This window comes from Salvelinus namaycush, chromosome 15 (genome assembly GCF_016432855.1).
Source record: "Salvelinus namaycush isolate Seneca chromosome 15, SaNama_1.0, whole genome shotgun sequence".
Classification (NCBI taxonomy): domain Eukaryota; kingdom Metazoa; phylum Chordata; class Actinopteri; order Salmoniformes; family Salmonidae; genus Salvelinus; species Salvelinus namaycush.
Genome location: NC_052321.1, coordinates 17,695,302 through 17,714,451, shown reverse-complemented (window position 1 = coordinate 17,714,451; position 19,150 = coordinate 17,695,302). Strand labels below are relative to the sequence as shown.

The following is a 19,150-nucleotide window of genomic DNA, read 5'->3' as shown; positions in this document are numbered from 1 at the left end:
ACAATCCATTATGATTTACACAAGTGTCCAAGGGAGCAGGGCCTAGGTGACATGACTGAATCCTGTTAGACTGGTAATCTCCACAACCGTGAACAATTACCCAGAGCATAATAAGTGACCCTGAAATCAGTCAGTGATTGAAGGCAAGAAAGAAAAAGAGAAAAAGAAAGTGTTGCCAGTGTATTTAGCAGTCGCAGGAATCTTTTCCCAGCTATGTCTGAATCAGCCCTTGATCTACGCTGCCACCTGCTGGTCCACTAGATTACTTGGTGGATCCTTGATTTACCTACACTTCTGTTATGGGCAGCATAAGAAGTCATGATTAAAATTGAACATTCATGAGAGCTGTATGTAAGCTGTGCATGACAAGCAAAGTAGCAAGCAAAGTATTTATTCCACAAACTACATATATACAAAAATACACATGTATAACATTTGAGAGTTAACATTTAATGTGAAATGACAACTAAAATGTATAAAAACAATCCTTGATTTTCTCCATGTCCAGTTATGATGCGCAGCCACAGCACAGCACTTGATCATACTGTCCACTGTAGCTGAGGAGGATAAAGAGAAAACAATGAGTAACAGGCTAAATAAAGTGCATGAGACATTAGATGCTCTGTACTGCTTGCTTAAATCATAAAATACTGCATACCATCATAGGTACCCTCATGGAAAGTTGTGCCTGTTGTCAGTGCACATGTACCAGTTATGCAGGTCCAGTCTAGGGCTGGGTGACACGATCGAAAAATCATTTTTTCCCTTAACTTAGGCAATTCACTATAGACTTACTAAATAAGCTCTTGTACATTTAAAGCTCAAATACAAGGCATTTCAGTCAGCAATAATCTAATGAATTCAAGGCATGTGAAATTAAGCTAAATAAGCCTCACTAATCAATTTATTTTATCAAATTAGTTTAACCTGCTTTTTTGCAATAATCACTGATGTGGCTTTCAAGTCTATGAAAATGCCCAGTTACAAATTTAAAACCAAAACCATGCATAATGCACATTCACTAATAATGACTAATTTATTGTAGCAGGCATTATAGAAAATTAACACGTCGCAATCTCAAGTACACGTAGCCAGCTAATCTTTATATTTCAAGTTTAACCAACTTGGATCCATTTGCTAGCTAACGATGCAGAACAGTTGAATTGTTATGAACACACATCTCCAACTGAACAGCATGCTAGACTGTCCACTTTGTTCAGATGTAAAAATCATGAGGCCTACCTTATTTCTCAGAATGAGAACGTGTTGCCAAATCCTTACATTAGTGTTATGCTTATTGCACATTTATAAACAGACTATACAGTATAACAGTCAGACTAAAATGCTGCTAGCGGTACCGCAATGTGACAACCTGAGAATTACATTTCCAGAATCAATGTTCATTGATACTCCTGTTTTAGTAATGTGTGCTCTGCGCACAATTTGAGTAGTTGAGACAAACATGTATCGTTAGAAAGGTACATTTTTCTATTACACTAAAATAATCTGTTTCGGTGTCCATGACCGATTGTTGGACCAAACCTCTCACACAAATAGCAAATTGAAACCGCTTGTCAGAGGGGAAGAGGTAACCTCTCAATTTTGTTAGTGTGAGTTGCAGGGGGAGGGGCTTGGTGTGTAAACAAAGGAAAAGGCGAAGCAAACCTCTCGCCAAAATAAGCCCAATGCGTTTCTATGGGCTTATTTTGGACCTAAGCTTGTCACGTGCCTTTGGGACAACGACTTTCATTGTTAGGGCGGAGACATGATCATCTCGTCATTATATACAGAACTCTGGTGTTAATAGGAAGGTGCACAGCACAGGAGTGAAGGCGGCGAGACCAAAAATACACGAGAACAAGCCGATCTAAAATGCATAAACATGAATTCAAAGAAACCTTGATTCTTGCGATACAGGCATTTGGGATATTGAGCAAAACCTAATTCAATTGAGGGGCAGTGCAGGTTCCGTTATATGACCATGCAGTCTATTGTTCTGCCCCTTTAGTACATCCTGACAAAGTGAGCTTCCTGTTGATTTTATTAGATTTGGCGTTGCCCACACGGTACCCTGTGTGACCGTTGAGAATAAACTAAGTCGAGAACTCCATATACCATAGAAATTATTTAATTTACGACTTCGTGAGGTCATTACACTACGATAGCGAAATCGCAGTAGATGCAGTGCTTGCCGTTTTTACTCAACTCGGAGGAGATGCTCCCTCTGACAAAAAAAAAAAAAAGGCTAATTCAGTGGATGAAAGAGAAGGGTGAGGAGTGTCACTTACTCGATGACGGTGCAGACAGAGCAGCAGGATCTGGAGCAGCTGGCGCACTGCTGGATGCAGGAGGGGCAGGCTGGGCGGTCACACTGGGAGCACGGCCTCCTGGTGCCCTGGGCCTTCTGACACACACAGCACCCCACTGGAGCCAATGCTGAACCTGAGAGACAACCATACACAGACCATTCTGGAAATGTGTCAAAATATCCCAATTGTGGGCAAGTGTCAGTCATGTACTAACGTACAGGTGTCAAACTCATCACACAGAGAGCCAAGTATCTGTGGGTTCACACTCCCCTGTAAGGTCACAGATGAGTCCGAAAATCACATCAACTGGTTGCATATAGGCCCGGGACAATACCAGTATCGCGGCAAGGAAACAAAACACGAAGTGGATTTAACTTCTTTAGGAAAAACAGCCCTAATGTTGAAACAAACATATCATCCAGAGTTGCATTAACTTATTTTACAACCCATGGTACACAATATTTACATACAGAAAGTTTTTAAAGGACCCGTCTAAAAAAAATAGTGCGATACTGGTATTGTCCCGGCCCTAGTTGTTTAAGTCTTAATTGGACAAATTATTATTCATTTTTATACACAACCAGCAGTTTGACACCCCTGTACTAAACAGTAATCATTTCCTGAAATGAAGTTGGAATGGCGATTCCAAGTGTGATAGTAGTGGTTTCCCTTCAGCCCATTCTCAGATGTGGGTGAAACGTTGCAGTTTACATGAGAAGCTCATTACCTTGAACAGGTGTAGTTCTCTGTAGTCTGCCATCCTGCCCAATCAGTGTCTGTCCCCTCAGGAGTGTCTGGCTCACATCAGGTTTCATACCTGACCCCGATGGCTGTATTACTGAGCACTTCTCTGCATCTATATTCCAGATTTTCCCCATGACAGCTTTGGTACCATTGAAGAGCAGGTCCTTTGTCTTTTCTGGAATAGGTGCCGAGAGATTATTAACACATACTAGCAGTTTATTATTTTTATTTCACCTTTATTTAACCAGGTAGGCCAGTTGGGAACAAGTTCTCATTTACAACTGCAACCTGGCCAAGATCAAATAAAGCAGTGCGACAAAAACAACAGAGTTACACATGGGATAAATGTACAGTCAATAACACAATAGAAAAATCTATGTACAGTGTGTGCAAATGCAGTAAGATTAGGGAGGTAAGGCAATAAATAGGCCATAGAGGCAAAATAATGACAATTTAGCATCAACACTGGAGTGAAATGTGCAAGTAGAGATACTGGGGTGCAAAAGAGCAAGAGGATAAGTAACAATATGGGGATGAGGTAGTTGGGTGTGCTATTTACAGATGAGCTGTGTACAGGTAAAGTGATCGGTAAGGTGCTCTGACAGCTGATGCTTAAAGTTAGAGAGGGAGATAAGTCTCCAGCTTCAGCGATTATTGCAATTCGTTTCAGTCATTGGTAGCAGAGAACTGGAAGGAAAGGCAGCCAAATGAGGTGTTGGCTTTGGGGATTACCAGTGAAATATTCCTGCTGGAGAGCGTGCTATGGGTGGGTGCTGCTATGGTGACCAGTGAGCTGAGATAAGGCGGGGCTTTACCTAGAAAAGACTTGTAGATGACCTGGAGACGAATATGTAGCAAGGGCCAGCCAACGAGAGCATATAGGTCGCAGTGGTGCGTAGTATATGGGGCTTTGGTGACAAACGGATGGCACTGTGATAGCAAATAGGATGTAGTCTGAGTAGAGTATTGGAGACTATTTTGTACATGACATCGCCAAAGGATATTCAGTTTTACGAGGGTATGTTTGGCAGCATGAGTGAAGGATGCTTTGTTGCGAAATAGGTAGCCAATTCTAGATTTAACTTTGGATTGGAGATGTTCTATTTTGAGTCTGGAAGGAGAGTTTACAGTCTAACCAGACACCTAGAATATATGGACAACTACAAATACCTAAGTCAGAACCGTCCAGAGTAGTGATGCTAGTCAGGAGGGAGGGTGCGGGCAGCAATCGGTTGAAGAGAAAGCATTTAGTTTTACTAGCATTTAAAAGCAGTTGGAGGCCATGGGAGGAGGGTTGTATGGCATTGAAGCTTGTTTGGAGGTTTGTTAACTTTTTAGGGATAGGGGGCAGCATTTTCACTTTTAGATGAATTGGTGCCCAAATTTAACAGCCTCCTACTCTGTCCCAGATGATAATACATATTATTATTGGATAGAAAACACTCTGAAGTTTCTAAAACTGTTTGAATTATGTCTGTGAGTATAACAGAACTCATATGGCAGGCAAACTTCCAAACAGGAAGTGAGAATTCTGAGAAGGGTCGATGTGAAAGTCATCGCCTATTCAATTCCCTGTAATATATGGATCTGTTTGCACTTCCTACGCCTTTCACTAGATGTCAACAGTCAGTAGAACGTGGAATGAAGCCTCTAGTGTGATGTGGGACCGGATGGGAGGGGTATGAGTCTGTGGTCTGGCAGAATGCTAGTTCCTAGTCATGCGCGCTAGTCATGGAACGTCAATGTGTGCCATTACTTATACAGACATGAAGAAATGCTCCGGTTGGAACGTTACTGGATATATATGATAACAACATCCTGAAGATTGATTCTCTACTAAGTTTGACCAGTTTATTCGGCTTGTAATATAACTTTTTGAAGTTTTCGTCCGAGTTCGCCTGGACCAGCGCCAGCGTTTGGACATGTGAACTACACATGCGAGCAAAAGTTGCTAATTCGACATAATTAATGGACATTATCGAACAAAACAACGATTTATTGTGGAATTAGGATTCCTGGCACTGCATTCTGAAAGATCAAAGGTAAGGGAATATTTATGATGTAATTTCTGTTGACTCCAACATGACGGAGAAATGTTGTTTCTATCTGAGCGCCGTCTCAGATTATTGCATGGTATGCTTTTTCCTCGTTTTAAAAAAATCTGACAGCGGTTGCATTAAGAACCAGTGTATCTTTAATTATATGTAAAACATGTATCTTTCAAAGTTTATGATTAGTATTTCTGTTATTTGACGTGGCTCTCTAATTACTCAGGATATTTTGGAGGCATTTCTGAAAATGGCGACAATGTAAACCGAGATTTGTGGATATAAATATGCACATTATCAAACAAAACATAAATGTATTGTGTAACATGATGTCCTATGAGTGTCATCTGAAGAAGATTATCAAAGGTTAGTGATTCATTTTATCTCCATTTCTGCTTTTGTGTGACTATCTTTGGCTGGGAAAAATGGCTGTGTGTTTTTTGGACTTGGCGGTGATCTTACATAATCATATGTTGTGTTTTCGCTGTAAAATATATATTTTTAAATCAGACACGATGGGTAGATTAACAAGATGTTTATCTTTCATTTGCTGTATTGGACTTCTTAATGTGTGAAAGTTACATATTTCTAAAATATATTTTTGAATTTCCCGCGCTGCCTTTTCAGCGGAATGTTGTAAGGGGTTCCGCTAGCGGAACGCATGGCCTAGAAAGGTTAACTTCTCTAGGATAGGGTGCAGCATTTTCACGTTTGGATGAAAAGCATACCCAAATTCAACTGCCAGCTACTCATCCCCAGAAGATAAGATATGCATATTATTAGTAGATTTGGATAGAAAACACTGAAGTTTCTAAAACTGTTTGAATCATGTCTGTGAGTATAACATAACTTATTTAGCAGGCGAAACCCAGAGGACAAACAATTCAGATCTTTTTTTAAATTTTTTAGGTCACTTTTCAATGGTTTTCATTGGGAATACAGATTTCTAATTGACCTTCTTGCCGTTCCTACCACTTCCACTGGATGTCAACAGTCTTTAGAAATTGGTTGAGGTTTTTTCCTTTGTGTAATGAAGAAGTACGGCCATCTTGAACGAGGGTCACTGGAAGTGTACTGTTAGAGGCGCATGACCAGAAATCTAGCTACAGTTTGTTTTAATCCTGTATTGAACACAGATCATCCCGTCTTCAATTTTATCGATTATTTACGTAAAAAAATACCTAAAATTGTATTACAAAAGTAGTTTGGAATGTTTTGGCAAAGTTTACAGGTAACTTTTGAGATATTTTGTAGTCACGTTTCACAAGTTGGAACCGGTGTTTTTCTGGATCAAACGCGCCAAATAAATGGACATTTTGGATATATATCGACGGAATTAATCGAACAATATGACCATTTGTGATGTTTATGGGTCATATTGGAGTGCCAACAACAGAAGCTCGTCAAAGGCATGAATTATATTTTTATTTCTGCGTTTTGTGTCGCGCCTACAGGGTTGAAATTTGCTTCTCGCTCTTTGTTTACTATGGTGCTAACTCAGATAATAGCATCGTTTGCTTTCACCGAAAAGCCCATTTGAATTCTGACATGCTGGCTGGATTCACAACTAGTGTAGCTTTAATTTGGTATCTTTCATGTGTGATTTAATGAACGTTTGATTTTTATAGTAATTTATTTGAATTTGGCGCTCTGCATTTTGGCCAAGTGAGACAGTAGCGTCCCGCCTAAACTCAGATTTTTGGATATAAATATGAACTTTACCGAACAAAACATACATGTATTGTGTAACATGAAGTCCTATGAGTGTCATCTGATGAAGATCAAAGGTTAGTGATTAATTTTATCTCTATTCCAGCTTTTTGTTACTCGTCTCTTTGGCTGAAAAAATTGATCTGTTTTTCTGTGGCTATGTACTGACCCAACATAATCACAAGGTGTGCTTTCGCCGTAAATCCTTTTTGAAATCAGACATGTTGGCTGGATTCACAACAAGTGTAGCTTTAATTTGGTGTCTTTCATGTGTGATTTAATGAACGTTTGATTTTTATAGTAATTTATTTGAATTTGGCGCTCTGCATTTTTACTGGCTTTTGGCCAAGTGGGACGTTAGCGTCCCACATATCCCAGAGAAGTTAAGGACAGACTTCTCCCCATCTTAGTTACTGTTGTATCAACATGTTTTGACCATGACAATCCAGGATTACTGCAAGCAGTTTAGTCTCCTCAATTTGCTAAATTTACACATTTATTCAAAGACGTAGTTGAGGTTTAGGGTTTAGTAAATTATTTGTCCCAAATAGAATGCTTTTAGTTTTAGAAATATTTAGGACCAACTTATTCCTTGCCGCCCACTCTGAAACTGCAACTCTTTGTTGAGTGTTGCAGTCATTTCAGTCACTGTAGTAGCTGACATGTATAGTGTTGAGTCATCCGCATACATAGACACACTGGCTTCACTCAAAGCCTGTGGAATGTCATTAGTAGAGATTGAAACAATGGGCCTAGACAGCTTCCCTGGGGAATTCCTGATTATACCTGGACTATCAGGGAGGCTTCCATCCGTTGGTTATTACTGCATTGTCGGAACTAGAAGCACAAGCATTTCGCTACACTCGCATTAACATCTGCTAACCATGTGTATGTGACAAATAAAATTTGATTTGATTTGATTAAAGAAAACCTGTTCTGTTAGACAGGTAACTCTATCTACAATATAGCAGGGGATGTAAAGTAGAGGCAGACAGATTATTCGGCATGGTCGATTTCAAGTTGTCATAACAATCGGTAATCTGCATTTTTGGACGCCTATTATGGCCGAATACATTGCAATCCACGAGGAGACTGCGTGGCAGGCTGACCACCTGTTACGCAAGTGCATCAAGGAACCAAGGTAAGTTGCTAGCTAGCATTAAACTTACCTTATAAAAAACAATCAATCTTAACATAATCACTAGTTAACTACACATGGTTAATGATATTACTAGTTTAACTAGCTTGTCCTGCGTTGCATATAATCAATGCGGTGCCTGTTAATTTATCATTGAATCACAGCCTACTTCAACTTTGCCAAACGGGTGATGATTTAACAAAAGTGCATTCGCAAAGAACGCACAATCATTGCACCAATGTACCTACCCATGAACATCAATGCCTTTCTTAAAATCAATACACAAGTATATATATTTTTTAAACCTGCATATTTAGTTTAAAAATTCATGTCAGCTGGCTATATTAACTAGGGAAATTGTGCCACTCCTCTTGCGTTCAGCGCAAGCAGAGTCAGGGTATATGCAGCAGTTTGGGCCGTCTGGCTCATTGAACTGTGTGAAGACCATTTCTTCCTAACAAAGAAGGTAGTTAATTTGACAGAATTTTACATTATGACATAACATTGAAGGTTGTGCAATGTAACAGCAATATTTAGACTTAAGGTTACCACCCGTTTGATAAAATACGGAATGATTCCGTATTTCACTGAAAGAATAAACATTTTGTTTTCGAAATTATAGGTCATTAATATGGTCAAATCCAGAAACTAAGGCTCATATTTCTGTGTTTATTATATTATAATTAAGTCTATGATTTGATATTTGATAGAGCAGTCTGAGCGGTGGTAGGCAGCAGCAGGCTCATAAGCATTAATTCAAACAGCACTTTCCTGCGTTTGCCAGCAGCTCTTCGTAATGCTTGAAGCACAGCGCTGTTTATGACTTCAAGCCCATCAACTCCCGAGATTAGCCTGGCAATACAGTAGTGCCTACAAGAACATCCAATAGTCAAAGGTCTATGAAATACAAATGGTATAGAGAAATAGTCCTATAATAACTACAACCTAAAACTTCTTAACTGGGAATATTGAAGACTCACGTTAAAAAAACCACCAGCTTTCATATGTTCTCATGTTCTGAGCAAGGAACTTAAGTTTGATTTTTTTACATAGTACATGTTGCACTTTTACTTTCTCCTCCAACACCGTTTCTGCATTATTTAAACATGTTCCATTATTTATTTGATTTATGTATTATATTAAGTTAAAAAAGTGTTCATTCAGTATTGTTGTAATTGTCATTATTACAGATATATATATATATAAAAAAAAAAGATTAAATCGGTACCATTTTTAAAAAGCAATTTTTATAAGACCCGACGGGGGTCATTGCCTGCTTGAATTATGCAGAAACGGGCAGCGTTTAGGTCATGTAATTGATTCTGTTGGAAAGGGGAGAAATTGTGCTTTACAATGGTATTGACATTACAGTTGATCTGGAAGCATTACGTTTTTGGGGCGCTAAAATAAGGGCAATTGTACGGACCAAGGCGATGTACGAGTTTACGTTAACTAGGTAGTGGCTACCTAGAAATAGCCACCAAAGGCATAAACTGCATTAAATGCCTGTCATGGGTGGATTAGCTATATAGCTAACGTTACTATCAAGTAGCTAATCACTTGACATGAATATTTGGCATAGTTAGCTAGTTAACAGTATGATGTAATCTAGCTAATACAGTTTTATCTGGTACAAGCTAGCTAAACAACAGCAAACAGCGTAGGGCCAGCTAGCTAGCATTACTAAGTTAGCGAATAGCTGAATAATTGGTTAGCTAGCCAGCAAACATTACCGTAGACCTCTTGTCTGTACGTGTTTCCAAATACGTCGTGATGATTCAACTCCTTTTGTCCAACGTGGATTTTATACTGTGATGAGAATGACTCCGCGAAAGGACACGCTCTTTTAGTCATTTCTGCAAAGAACACGCGTCCAAAATTGTTTGATTCAACACAGGGAGAAACAAAATACCGTTCTTATAGCCAGCTACCTCAGCGGAAAATACACTAGCGCGCTAACTAACCAATCCGATCTTGGACCTCTTATCACATGACACTGAGCGTTTTCTCACTCAAACCCTGCTCAAACTAGTGTCTCAAACCACAATCGCAAGTTAATGAATGTTAGTGATGCATTCTGTTACAATGTTTAAGAAAACTCAAGTTTTAATATCACTACTAGCTACATACTATCATTCCTCAATGCATAAAATGTAAAAATACCAAGTTATGTAGCTATCATATACGTTTTATTTTAAAGCTTCCAGTGAGGCAGCATCTCATTTACTCATGCTTTGTTAGGTCTTGCTTATGAAATTGTAGCTAGCAAAGACAAATCAAATTCCATATTAGCCTACTACAAAATAACTTGCATTTACAAGGATGACAATTATTTATCACAATGTTTCACTCCTAAACATGTGCAAACAAACAGCTGGTTGATACAAAATATGTGTAGTCTGCTTGTGTGATAAATGAGTAAAGAAAACTGAAACAGTAGATGTAAGGCAGGTAAGGTTACACAGGAGGAAAAGTTATTGGATGTGTTTTTATCTTTCATGTTTGTTGTGTGGCACAAGGTAAGATTTACTCCTGGGTCAGTAATAGGACTTTCTGGCCGACATCATCACAAGGCAACTTACTGATGAGAAGCACTGCATAGATAGATGTAAAGTTACCAACATTACCAGTCAACATTGTTTCAAAGCTACACAAATCTGTTGGCATAAGTTTTTTTTACCCAATATTAGACAGTTTGGGGGTTGCAAACATATGTCACATCATGCCACATCTTTGTGCGTCCATCTTGGGGAGAGAGGAGGTAAACTCTCTAGAACATCTGGATCATGCACTCTCTGGACTTTCCTACACCGACCCACTTAACTGTAGAGAGAAATGACAAAGGACATTTCAAAAAACATGAACACATCCCCAAAACATTTGCACTAGACTAGTATCATCCTTGCAGAACTGGGTACTAGTTATGATATAGACAATAGTGCTCCCTACTGGCACATTTAAGCCATGTCCCTGGTACTCAGTTGGCTCTTCAGTTTCCTATATAGGGGTCAGTAATAGTATGCTGGACTATGGTATGGTTAAAACTGGGTCCTGTTCAGTAGACATGCAACTGAAGAAAATGTTTTGAAATGTTTTGAAATGAAGGAGGTACTACTACTACCTATAGGCCTACTTGTCCAATAAGAAGGATTTATTTTGTTATCAGTTTGGGTCAGCAGGAACACCCTGTATCCTATATGTAACTTACTGGGTACTCCAATGTGGTTCTCCACAAAGCGGATGTAGTTCTGAGCCTTCTGGGGGAGATTATTCCACTTCCTGGCTGCAGACGTGTCACTCTTCCAGCCGGGGAAGGTCTCATACTCTACCTCCACTTTGTGCAACAGCTCCATGTCAGCTATGTGAGTGAAGGATGAAGATAATTATAAATCAGAGGAGAAATTAAATGTTTTTGTTTAGATAATACTTCATGAATTCTATAAATGTCTATTTTACAGGGTAGGCCTAGTTTGGTACAGTACTTTTGAATCGAATTTAGAGAGCATACCTGGGAAATGGGGAATTCTTTTGCCATTGATTTTGTAGGCCACTCCTACTTTGATCTCATCCAGCACATCAAGGATGTCAAGTTTTGTCAAAGCAATGCTTTAAGGAAGCAATGTTATTTGTTTAACACATTTCAGGAAAGAGATGAAAACTACTACATGAGTTACATTCAGAGTAGCAGTCACAGACAGATACACCACATTGAACAAGGCAGATAAAGAAATAACAAATAAAATAACTTGCCTTTCGTGAACTAACACTCGCCCCTGACTTTTTTCTCCCCTACTAGCACTGACTTTGCTGATAGTTACTTTATTTAGGAAAAATATACTTACTATGACTGAGATATGTGATTGTCCCACCTAGCTATCTTAAGATGAATGCACTAACTGTAAGTCTCACTGGATAAGAGTGTCTGCTAAATGACTAACATGTAGAATGTGAATGTAGTAAAGAGTAGGGTCAGATATTCAAAAAGAGTTAAGATTTGGCAGCCTGCCTTTCAGTCATATCCACTCACGCAGTGAAGCCATTGATCATGTGAGCGTATCTCAGGATGACCAGGTCCAGCCAGCCACAGCGACGTTTCCTGCCTGTGGTCACGCCCACCTCATGACCCCTTGTCTGCAGCAGCTCACCTGTCGCCTGCACAAAACACACTCCGTTATTTAGAATAGATCATTTGATTGATCAATAGTCAAATACTTCAGTGTTGTCCACTTATGGACACCAATCTTAATAGTTTTTATTACAAAAAAGTATTACAAATATACACTTGTGCGGTGGGGGAGATCTTTGTGGGTTATACTCAGCCTTGTCTTAGGGCAGTTAGTTAGTTGTCTGTTGATATAATGTTGGTGGTGTGGGGGCTGTGCTTTGGCAAAGTGGGTGGGGTAACATCCTGCCTGGTTGGCCCTGTCCAGAGGTAACATCAGTCCCCAGTATCTATTCTGTAATAGTCTATGTGCAGGGGGCTAGCGTCAGTCTGTCCCATCTGTTTTAATTATCTTGTCTGATATGGTGCTCTGTGTGATCTTAGGTATGCTCCCTCTATTTCTCTCTTTCTCTCTCTCCTCTCTCTTTCTCTCTCTCCTCTCTGTCTCCCCTCCCGGAGGACCTGAGGCCTAGGACCATGCCTCAGAACTATCTGGCCTGACAACTCCTGGCTGTCCCCGTCCTCAGTCCACCTGGTCGTGCTGCTGATCCAGTTCATGCGGTTCTGCCTACGGCTATGAAACCCTGACCTGTTCACCGAACCTCTGAGTGCTCGGCTATGAAAAGCCAACTGACATTTACTCCTGACCTGTTGCACCCTCTATAACCACTGTGATTATTATTTGACTCTGCTGGTCATCTATGAACATTTGAACATCTTGAAGAACGATCTGGCCTTAATGACCATGTACTCTTACAAAAGGTTTCTTCACAGTTTTTCCTAGCCACTGTGCTTCTACATCTGCATTGCTTGCTCTTTGGGGTTTTAGACTGAGTATCTGTATAAGGGCTTTATAAAATAAATGTGATTGATTTAATAAAAAGCTTAGTAAAGCAATACATTTACAGTTGGAGTGAGGGATCAAGCTGAAACATGTTGACCAGAAACCCCATGGACAGTTCTCATGTTAGGTTACATAACCCCAGGCCAGACAGTATATCTATCTTGAACCCTGACTCTGGCCTAAATTTAGGCCTTGAACATGTGATCAGCATGAGAGCTAAAGAGTGTTGTAATAGGCCTCTCACACAATCTGACAGCTGGCCACAGAGGTAGCGCCTTTTGATACCAGGCTTCCTACATGTGTGAGAGTCATATGATCTTAAACACTAGGTTTACTATACATATCCAACTCAACTTGTACCTCAAAAGAAAACAACATGTCCAAACAAACTGCATATATCAAACTACTAACCCTTCCTGTATGTAAATGCACTACAACCTCTGCTAAGAGGTCTTCACCTTCATGGCACAGGTGATAGTGCACTCTCTCACTCAAGGTCACCGGTTCAAGTCTTGCTATGGCTGTTCATCTTTAATCGTTACAATAGAATCTCCTTATTGAGAGAGTCAAGAATGTCCATATAGATGAATGAGCTCTTACATTGAGTTGTTCTGTGGGGAAGGCACCAATTCCCACCCTGGTGGTGTAGGCCTTTGATACACCATACACTTCACCAATATTCAGGGGAGGGATGCCAAGACCAGTGCATGCCCCACCAACGGTGCAGTTTGATGAGGTAACAAAAGGATATGTGCCTAAAGGGAAGAGAGAAAGTGGGAAATAAATGTACATACAGATGAGTTGTCCATTTAACCATCACACTTTCAATGTAAGATTGTTTGTTTGTGAATAAAGGCCCACGTTGGAGCTTAGGAGTGTGCGGGCTCTATTTATTTTTATAACAGTCCGCAATGGGACCATGACATTTCTTACCAAAGTCAATGTCGAGGAGGGCAGCGTTGGCCCCTTCCACCAGAATTTTCTTTGGGGGTCCATGAAGAGCCTCGTACATGTAGTAGACTCCATCCCGAACCATCGGCCGCAACCTCTCTCCATACTCCTGCACAGTACAAGACAACAAGAAGTCTCATAGATCTAATATATCTGTAGCCCATGACTATTCATTCAGAGGGGATTTACCACATACCTTCAGTTTTTTCAGCTGACTTTCAGTATCAACTGTCAGGGATGAGTACATGGACTGGTACTGTTCGACAAGGTTCTTGAATCTGAAAGAAACGCCCAAATAATCTCAATCTCTATTACCTTTCACTTTAGTGGGTCAATTTAGTTCAAGAGTAAAGTCTTGAGACAGCTACAACCATATACTGTTGGACTCTCAAAACGTTTATTGTATGTCAGGTTTAGATGTTTATATTGTGTCCTGTCTGTCAGTAAGCATACTTGGTAGAAAACTCCTTGAAGTCTCCCAGCAGGTCACAGACACGCAGTCCTATGCGAGATGCCTTGCTGGCATAGGTGGGTCCAATGCCTTTCTTGGTTGTTCCAATTCTGTCATGAGAAAAACACACCTGTTTTAGTTGAGGGGATTACAAAGTAGCATTTGCAATTTTCCATCAGCTGTGAAAGTGATTGACTGAAGTCCTGGGATTTCTATTGACAGTTGGCCATTGTACTCTCTACCTTTATGTAAGCAACCATTGCCTTCCCTACCCTTACATCTTTCCCTCTGTTGCTTGTCTCTGGGTCTCCTGAATTCCATCCACAACCTGATGGAAATCAAACACTGTTGAAAGATAAAAGCAAAATAAATGTAATCCTTTCTCTAAGCACAATACACAAATATACACTGAGTATACCAAACATTAGGAACACCAAATATTGAGTTGCAAAATACAGAAATCATCCCTGTATGATTAATTTTGTATTTTTCAAAATTCAGCATCATATGATGCAAAATGCATCATACGGGGATGATTTCTGTATTTTTTCAGTTATATATCTTGAAAACTTGATTGGTGGTAAGCAAAACATTTTGGGACTACGTCAACAATGGACTAATGAAACAAATACCCAAAGATGTACTTTTCCTTTAAATCTTTTGTCTTGCCCAGTCACCCTCTAAATGGCACACAAACATGATCCATGTCGCAATTGTCTCAAGGCTTAAAAATCCTTCTTTAACCTGTCTCCTCCCCTTCATCTACATTGATTGAAGTGGATTTAACAAGTGACATCAATAAGGGATCATAGCTTTCACCTGGATTCACCTGGTCAGTCTATCTCATGGAAAGAGCAGGTGTTCTTAATGTTTTGTATACTTAGTACATTATGCAGATAAAAATATCACATATTCTGTATACATCTTCGCTTCATTTGTGAAACCAGAAAAATACACACATACCAAGGTGAGCTCTGTCAGAGACTATTAGTCTCTTCTCCCAGCCTTTGAGACCTGGTCAGAGAATGGAGAAAAAAATACTATAATGGTTTCCAAGTCACTTGACAAATACAGCATTGACTGTTAAATATTTAATTTACCTTTCTTCTCATTGTTCTCCGCCTCCTCAAACAAACCTGGTAGGTGTATGACTACGCCATTACCTACAAGGGAACATATGCTAGATAAGAACATACTGACCATTGCCTACTGGAATTAGTGGACATGGGGATAAAGAGTAGAGAAACACTCACCAATGACACATATACTTTTGGGGTTGATAATTCCACTGGGGAGAAGGTGGAAGTCATACTCTTTGCCTTCCACTACCACTGTGTGGCCTGCATTGTTACCGCCCTAGAAGATCAAAACAAGATTATGTTTAGCAAACCTCCAACTGTCACCAAAGTCAAGCAACTTGATTTCACCAAAGGACAGTTATTGATTTGATTTATGGCTGTTTTGCGTAAAGGGTGAGCAGAACATGGACATAAAACTGCCAGGACATCCACTGGCCATGCATCCAGAGCAAATGTAGAATCTTATTTTAGTCAGTGTGTAATAGAGTCTAAGCCCCCTCCTTGTCACCAAGCTACCCCCTACCAACTATTTTAACAGACTTGGCTGCTAGACCCTACACTCCGTCACCCCGGCTAAGACCTGGCCTTCTAAATGTCAAGTCACACTGGGAATGTGACCCTGCACCAGCCCAGTGGGTGGGGCTGGCTGAAGAAGTACACAGAGTGCTCAGTGCTGTGACCTACTGTCAATGGAGAGTACAACACAAAAATTGTGTAATGGACTTTACACTGTTAGTCTCCCAATAAATGATTTATGAGCAAGTTTTGTTTTTCTTTGCTGGTCAAAGAGAAACTTTGATCTTAAGAAACTTTGCCTAAGTGTCATTATTGGCATCATCTTCATTAAGGTGGTCAAGCTCTATATAGTAGAATAGTTTATGACACCCTCTTTATGATATCAATAACCCTTTGTAATTCTATGAGTATTGATCTAATTGTGCTCTAATGCTTCCTTCCCCCAGCAGTACTGTGTGAATTTAGCTTTTTGCCATATGTTGGTACTTCGGTCTATTTGAGCATTTTACTGTATAGGTCTTCAGATAGATACAATTTAGTGATGTGTGATGTATGGATCCCCAGTTGAGAGAATATGCTTGTAAGGATCATGTCGTAAGAAGAGACAAATAACCAGTCAATAGCATTACAATTTGAAAAGTTTAATTTAAACTCCAGTCAAGTCAATAAATACAAATTCAGTTGAAATTGAAGAACGAGTAATAGTCCACCAAGGAATTTTTAATTTTTTAAAAACAATTCAATCTAAACTCATTTCCTGCAATGATAAAATAGAAAACAAAACGGAACTTTATTGATCCTAAATTCCCTTATAACCTCGAGGATATCACAAAAAATTGCTATTTCAACCATTTTCCAATGCCTGACGCACACCTGTCACACTGTAGGCTACAGTGACAGTCACTGATTCCGATGTGTTGGAACACAATTTGCTAAAGACGCACCATGAATTTTACAGCAACCATGCTTATAATGCAATGACATGATGATATAACTTTTGTCAGTTCAAGTATGTGAACGTTGCATTAATATCGTATCATATACACACGATATTACCTGACATCTGCAAACAAGGTCAGACTCAGTCGCCAATAAATCGACGACTTTTCCTTTGCCTTCATCTCCCCATTGCGCACCGAGCACTACTGTCACTTTGTTCCCTGTGTCGTTCCGTGGCCGCTTCAACCCTTGGGTTGGGTTGGAGGGTGGATTTGTATAACTCTTGTGGTCTTTTGCTGACCAGCTAAATGACATGATGTTGCTTATGCTGTCCGTCCGAAACAGACTAGAATGTTTCCAAGAGTAGCATTGCCATATCAATGTCTCCGTGATGTCAGGACGCACGGACCGCAGTAGGCATTATTATTAGTCCAAACAGTTGTTTCTATTGGACACATTCAGGTAGGTCCCTCCCCGTTTCGTTCTGTTAGCTTCCGTTCAAGAAACGTTTTGCAACAGATTCGGCGTAATGAATTCTCCCCCGATCTCGAACCGCGCCTGCATGGGGAGGAGCCCTGTCTCTCAAGTTCACATGTTAATATAAAACTTGTTTGATGTCAATAAAAAGCAAGGCAAATATAATTATTCCGTTGGTGGGCAGTTAATTTTTTTTGGGGCAGTTAGGTAGACTACAATGCTTTTATGAAATTCATAACTGGCACTCTAATCTTTCGAAATGGTAGGATAAATTGTAGACCTAAATTGGCACTCCACATGAAAAAGGGTGCCGACCCCGGCAATATGAAGCCACACTTGTGGAACGGCGCATAGGCCCACAGTGTACCATGACAGTGTCATTGTCTCCTGAGCTTCCCACCAACTTTGTCTCATTGTACTGCTTTCCGAGATGTTCAGCATAATGTGTGTGCACAGCTCATTTTTGCATTTGCCCGTCTGCATTATTCACATGAAAAAGGCATATCTGTGTTATTTTGCCGATTTTAATATTTTCTTTTTATTGGCCAGTCTGAGATATGGCTTTTTCTTTGCAACTCTGCCTAGAAGGCCACCATACCGGAGTCGTCTCTTCGCTGTTGACGTTGAGACTGGTGTTTTGCGGGTACTATTTAATGGAGCTGCCAGTTGAGGACTTGTGAGGCATCTGTTTCTCAAACTAGACACTTGTCCTCTTGCTCAGTTGTGCACCGGGGCCTCCCACTCCTCTTTCTATTCTGGTTAGAGACAGTTTGCACTGTTCTGTGAAGGGAGTAGTACACAGCGTTGTACCAGATCTTCAGTTTCTTGGCAATGTCTCGCATGGAATAGCCTTCATTTCTCAGAACAAGAACAGACTGACGAGTTTCAGAAGAAAGTTCTTTGATTCTGGCCATTTTGAGCCTGTAATCGAACCCATAAATGCTGATGCTCCAGATACTGAACTATTTTTTAAAAATAAAAATAAAAATATATATATTTCACCTTTATTTAACCAGGTAAGCTAGTTGAGAACAGGTTCTCATTTACAACTGCGACCTGGCCAAGATAAAGCAAAGCAGTGCAACAGAAACAACAACACAGAGTTACACATGGAATTAACAAGCGTACAGTCAATAACACAATAGAAAAAAAAGAAAGTCTATATACAGTGTGTGCAAATGGCATGAGGAGGAGGTAAGGCAATAAATAGGGCATAGTAGCAAAGTAATGACAATTTAGCAGATTAACACTGGAGTGATAGATGAGCAGATGATGATGAGCAAATGATGGTGTGTAAGTAGTGATACTGGTGTGCAAAAGAGCAGCAAAGTAAATAAAAACAATATGGGGATGAGGTAGGTAGATTGGGTGGGCTATTTACAGATGGACTATGTACAGCTGTAGCGATCGGTTAGCTGCTCAGATAGCTGATGTTTAAAGTTAGTGAGGGAAATGTAAGTCTCCAGCTTCAGCGATTTTTGCAATTCGTTCCAGTCACTGTGTAACGATCATTCTCCTCCTCTTCGTCCGAAGAGGAGGAGTAGGGATTGGACCAAAGCGCAGCGTTGTTATATGACATAATGAAGTTTATTAAAGAAAGACGAAACACGAAAACACTTCAACAAACTACAAAACAAATAAACGATGTAGACAGACCTGGACTTGAGAACTTACAATATACGAAGAACGCACGAACAGGAACAGACTACATACACGAACGACAAACCGAAACAGTCCCGTGTGGTGCAACATACACAGACACGGAAGACAACCACCCACAAC

At 40.0% G+C, this 19,150-nt stretch overlaps 2 protein-coding genes across 2 annotated transcripts; both read right to left on the bottom strand.

Annotated features, from left to right (window-relative positions):
- Nucleotides 1–375: 375 nt before the first annotated feature.
- On the bottom strand, nucleotides 376–9,906 carry LOC120060245 (apoptosis regulatory protein Siva-like). Its single transcript, XM_039009415.1, has 4 exons — nucleotides 9,683–9,906; nucleotides 3,037–3,228; nucleotides 2,289–2,442; nucleotides 376–557 (listed from the first exon to the last, which is right to left on the bottom strand). The coding sequence occupies exons 1-4, from the start codon at nucleotides 9,801–9,803 to the stop codon at nucleotides 509–511; spliced, it is 516 nt and encodes a 171-aa protein (XP_038865343.1). The 5' UTR covers nucleotides 9,804–9,906; the 3' UTR covers nucleotides 376–508.
- Nucleotides 9,907–10,119: 213 nt separating this feature from the next.
- Nucleotides 10,120–17,304, bottom strand: LOC120060244 (adenylosuccinate synthetase isozyme 1 C). The gene is made up of 13 exons (XM_039009414.1): nucleotides 17,009–17,304; nucleotides 15,611–15,713; nucleotides 15,458–15,520; nucleotides 15,321–15,371; nucleotides 14,636–14,702; nucleotides 14,360–14,467; nucleotides 14,103–14,184; nucleotides 13,889–14,015; nucleotides 13,556–13,710; nucleotides 11,977–12,101; nucleotides 11,458–11,555; nucleotides 11,158–11,307; nucleotides 10,120–10,772 (listed from the first exon to the last, which is right to left on the bottom strand). Exons 1-13 carry the CDS (start codon nucleotides 17,204–17,206, stop codon nucleotides 10,720–10,722), a joined length of 1,380 nt encoding a protein of 459 aa, XP_038865342.1. The 5' UTR covers nucleotides 17,207–17,304; the 3' UTR covers nucleotides 10,120–10,719.
- Between the last annotated feature and the right edge of the window lie 1,846 nt (nucleotides 17,305–19,150).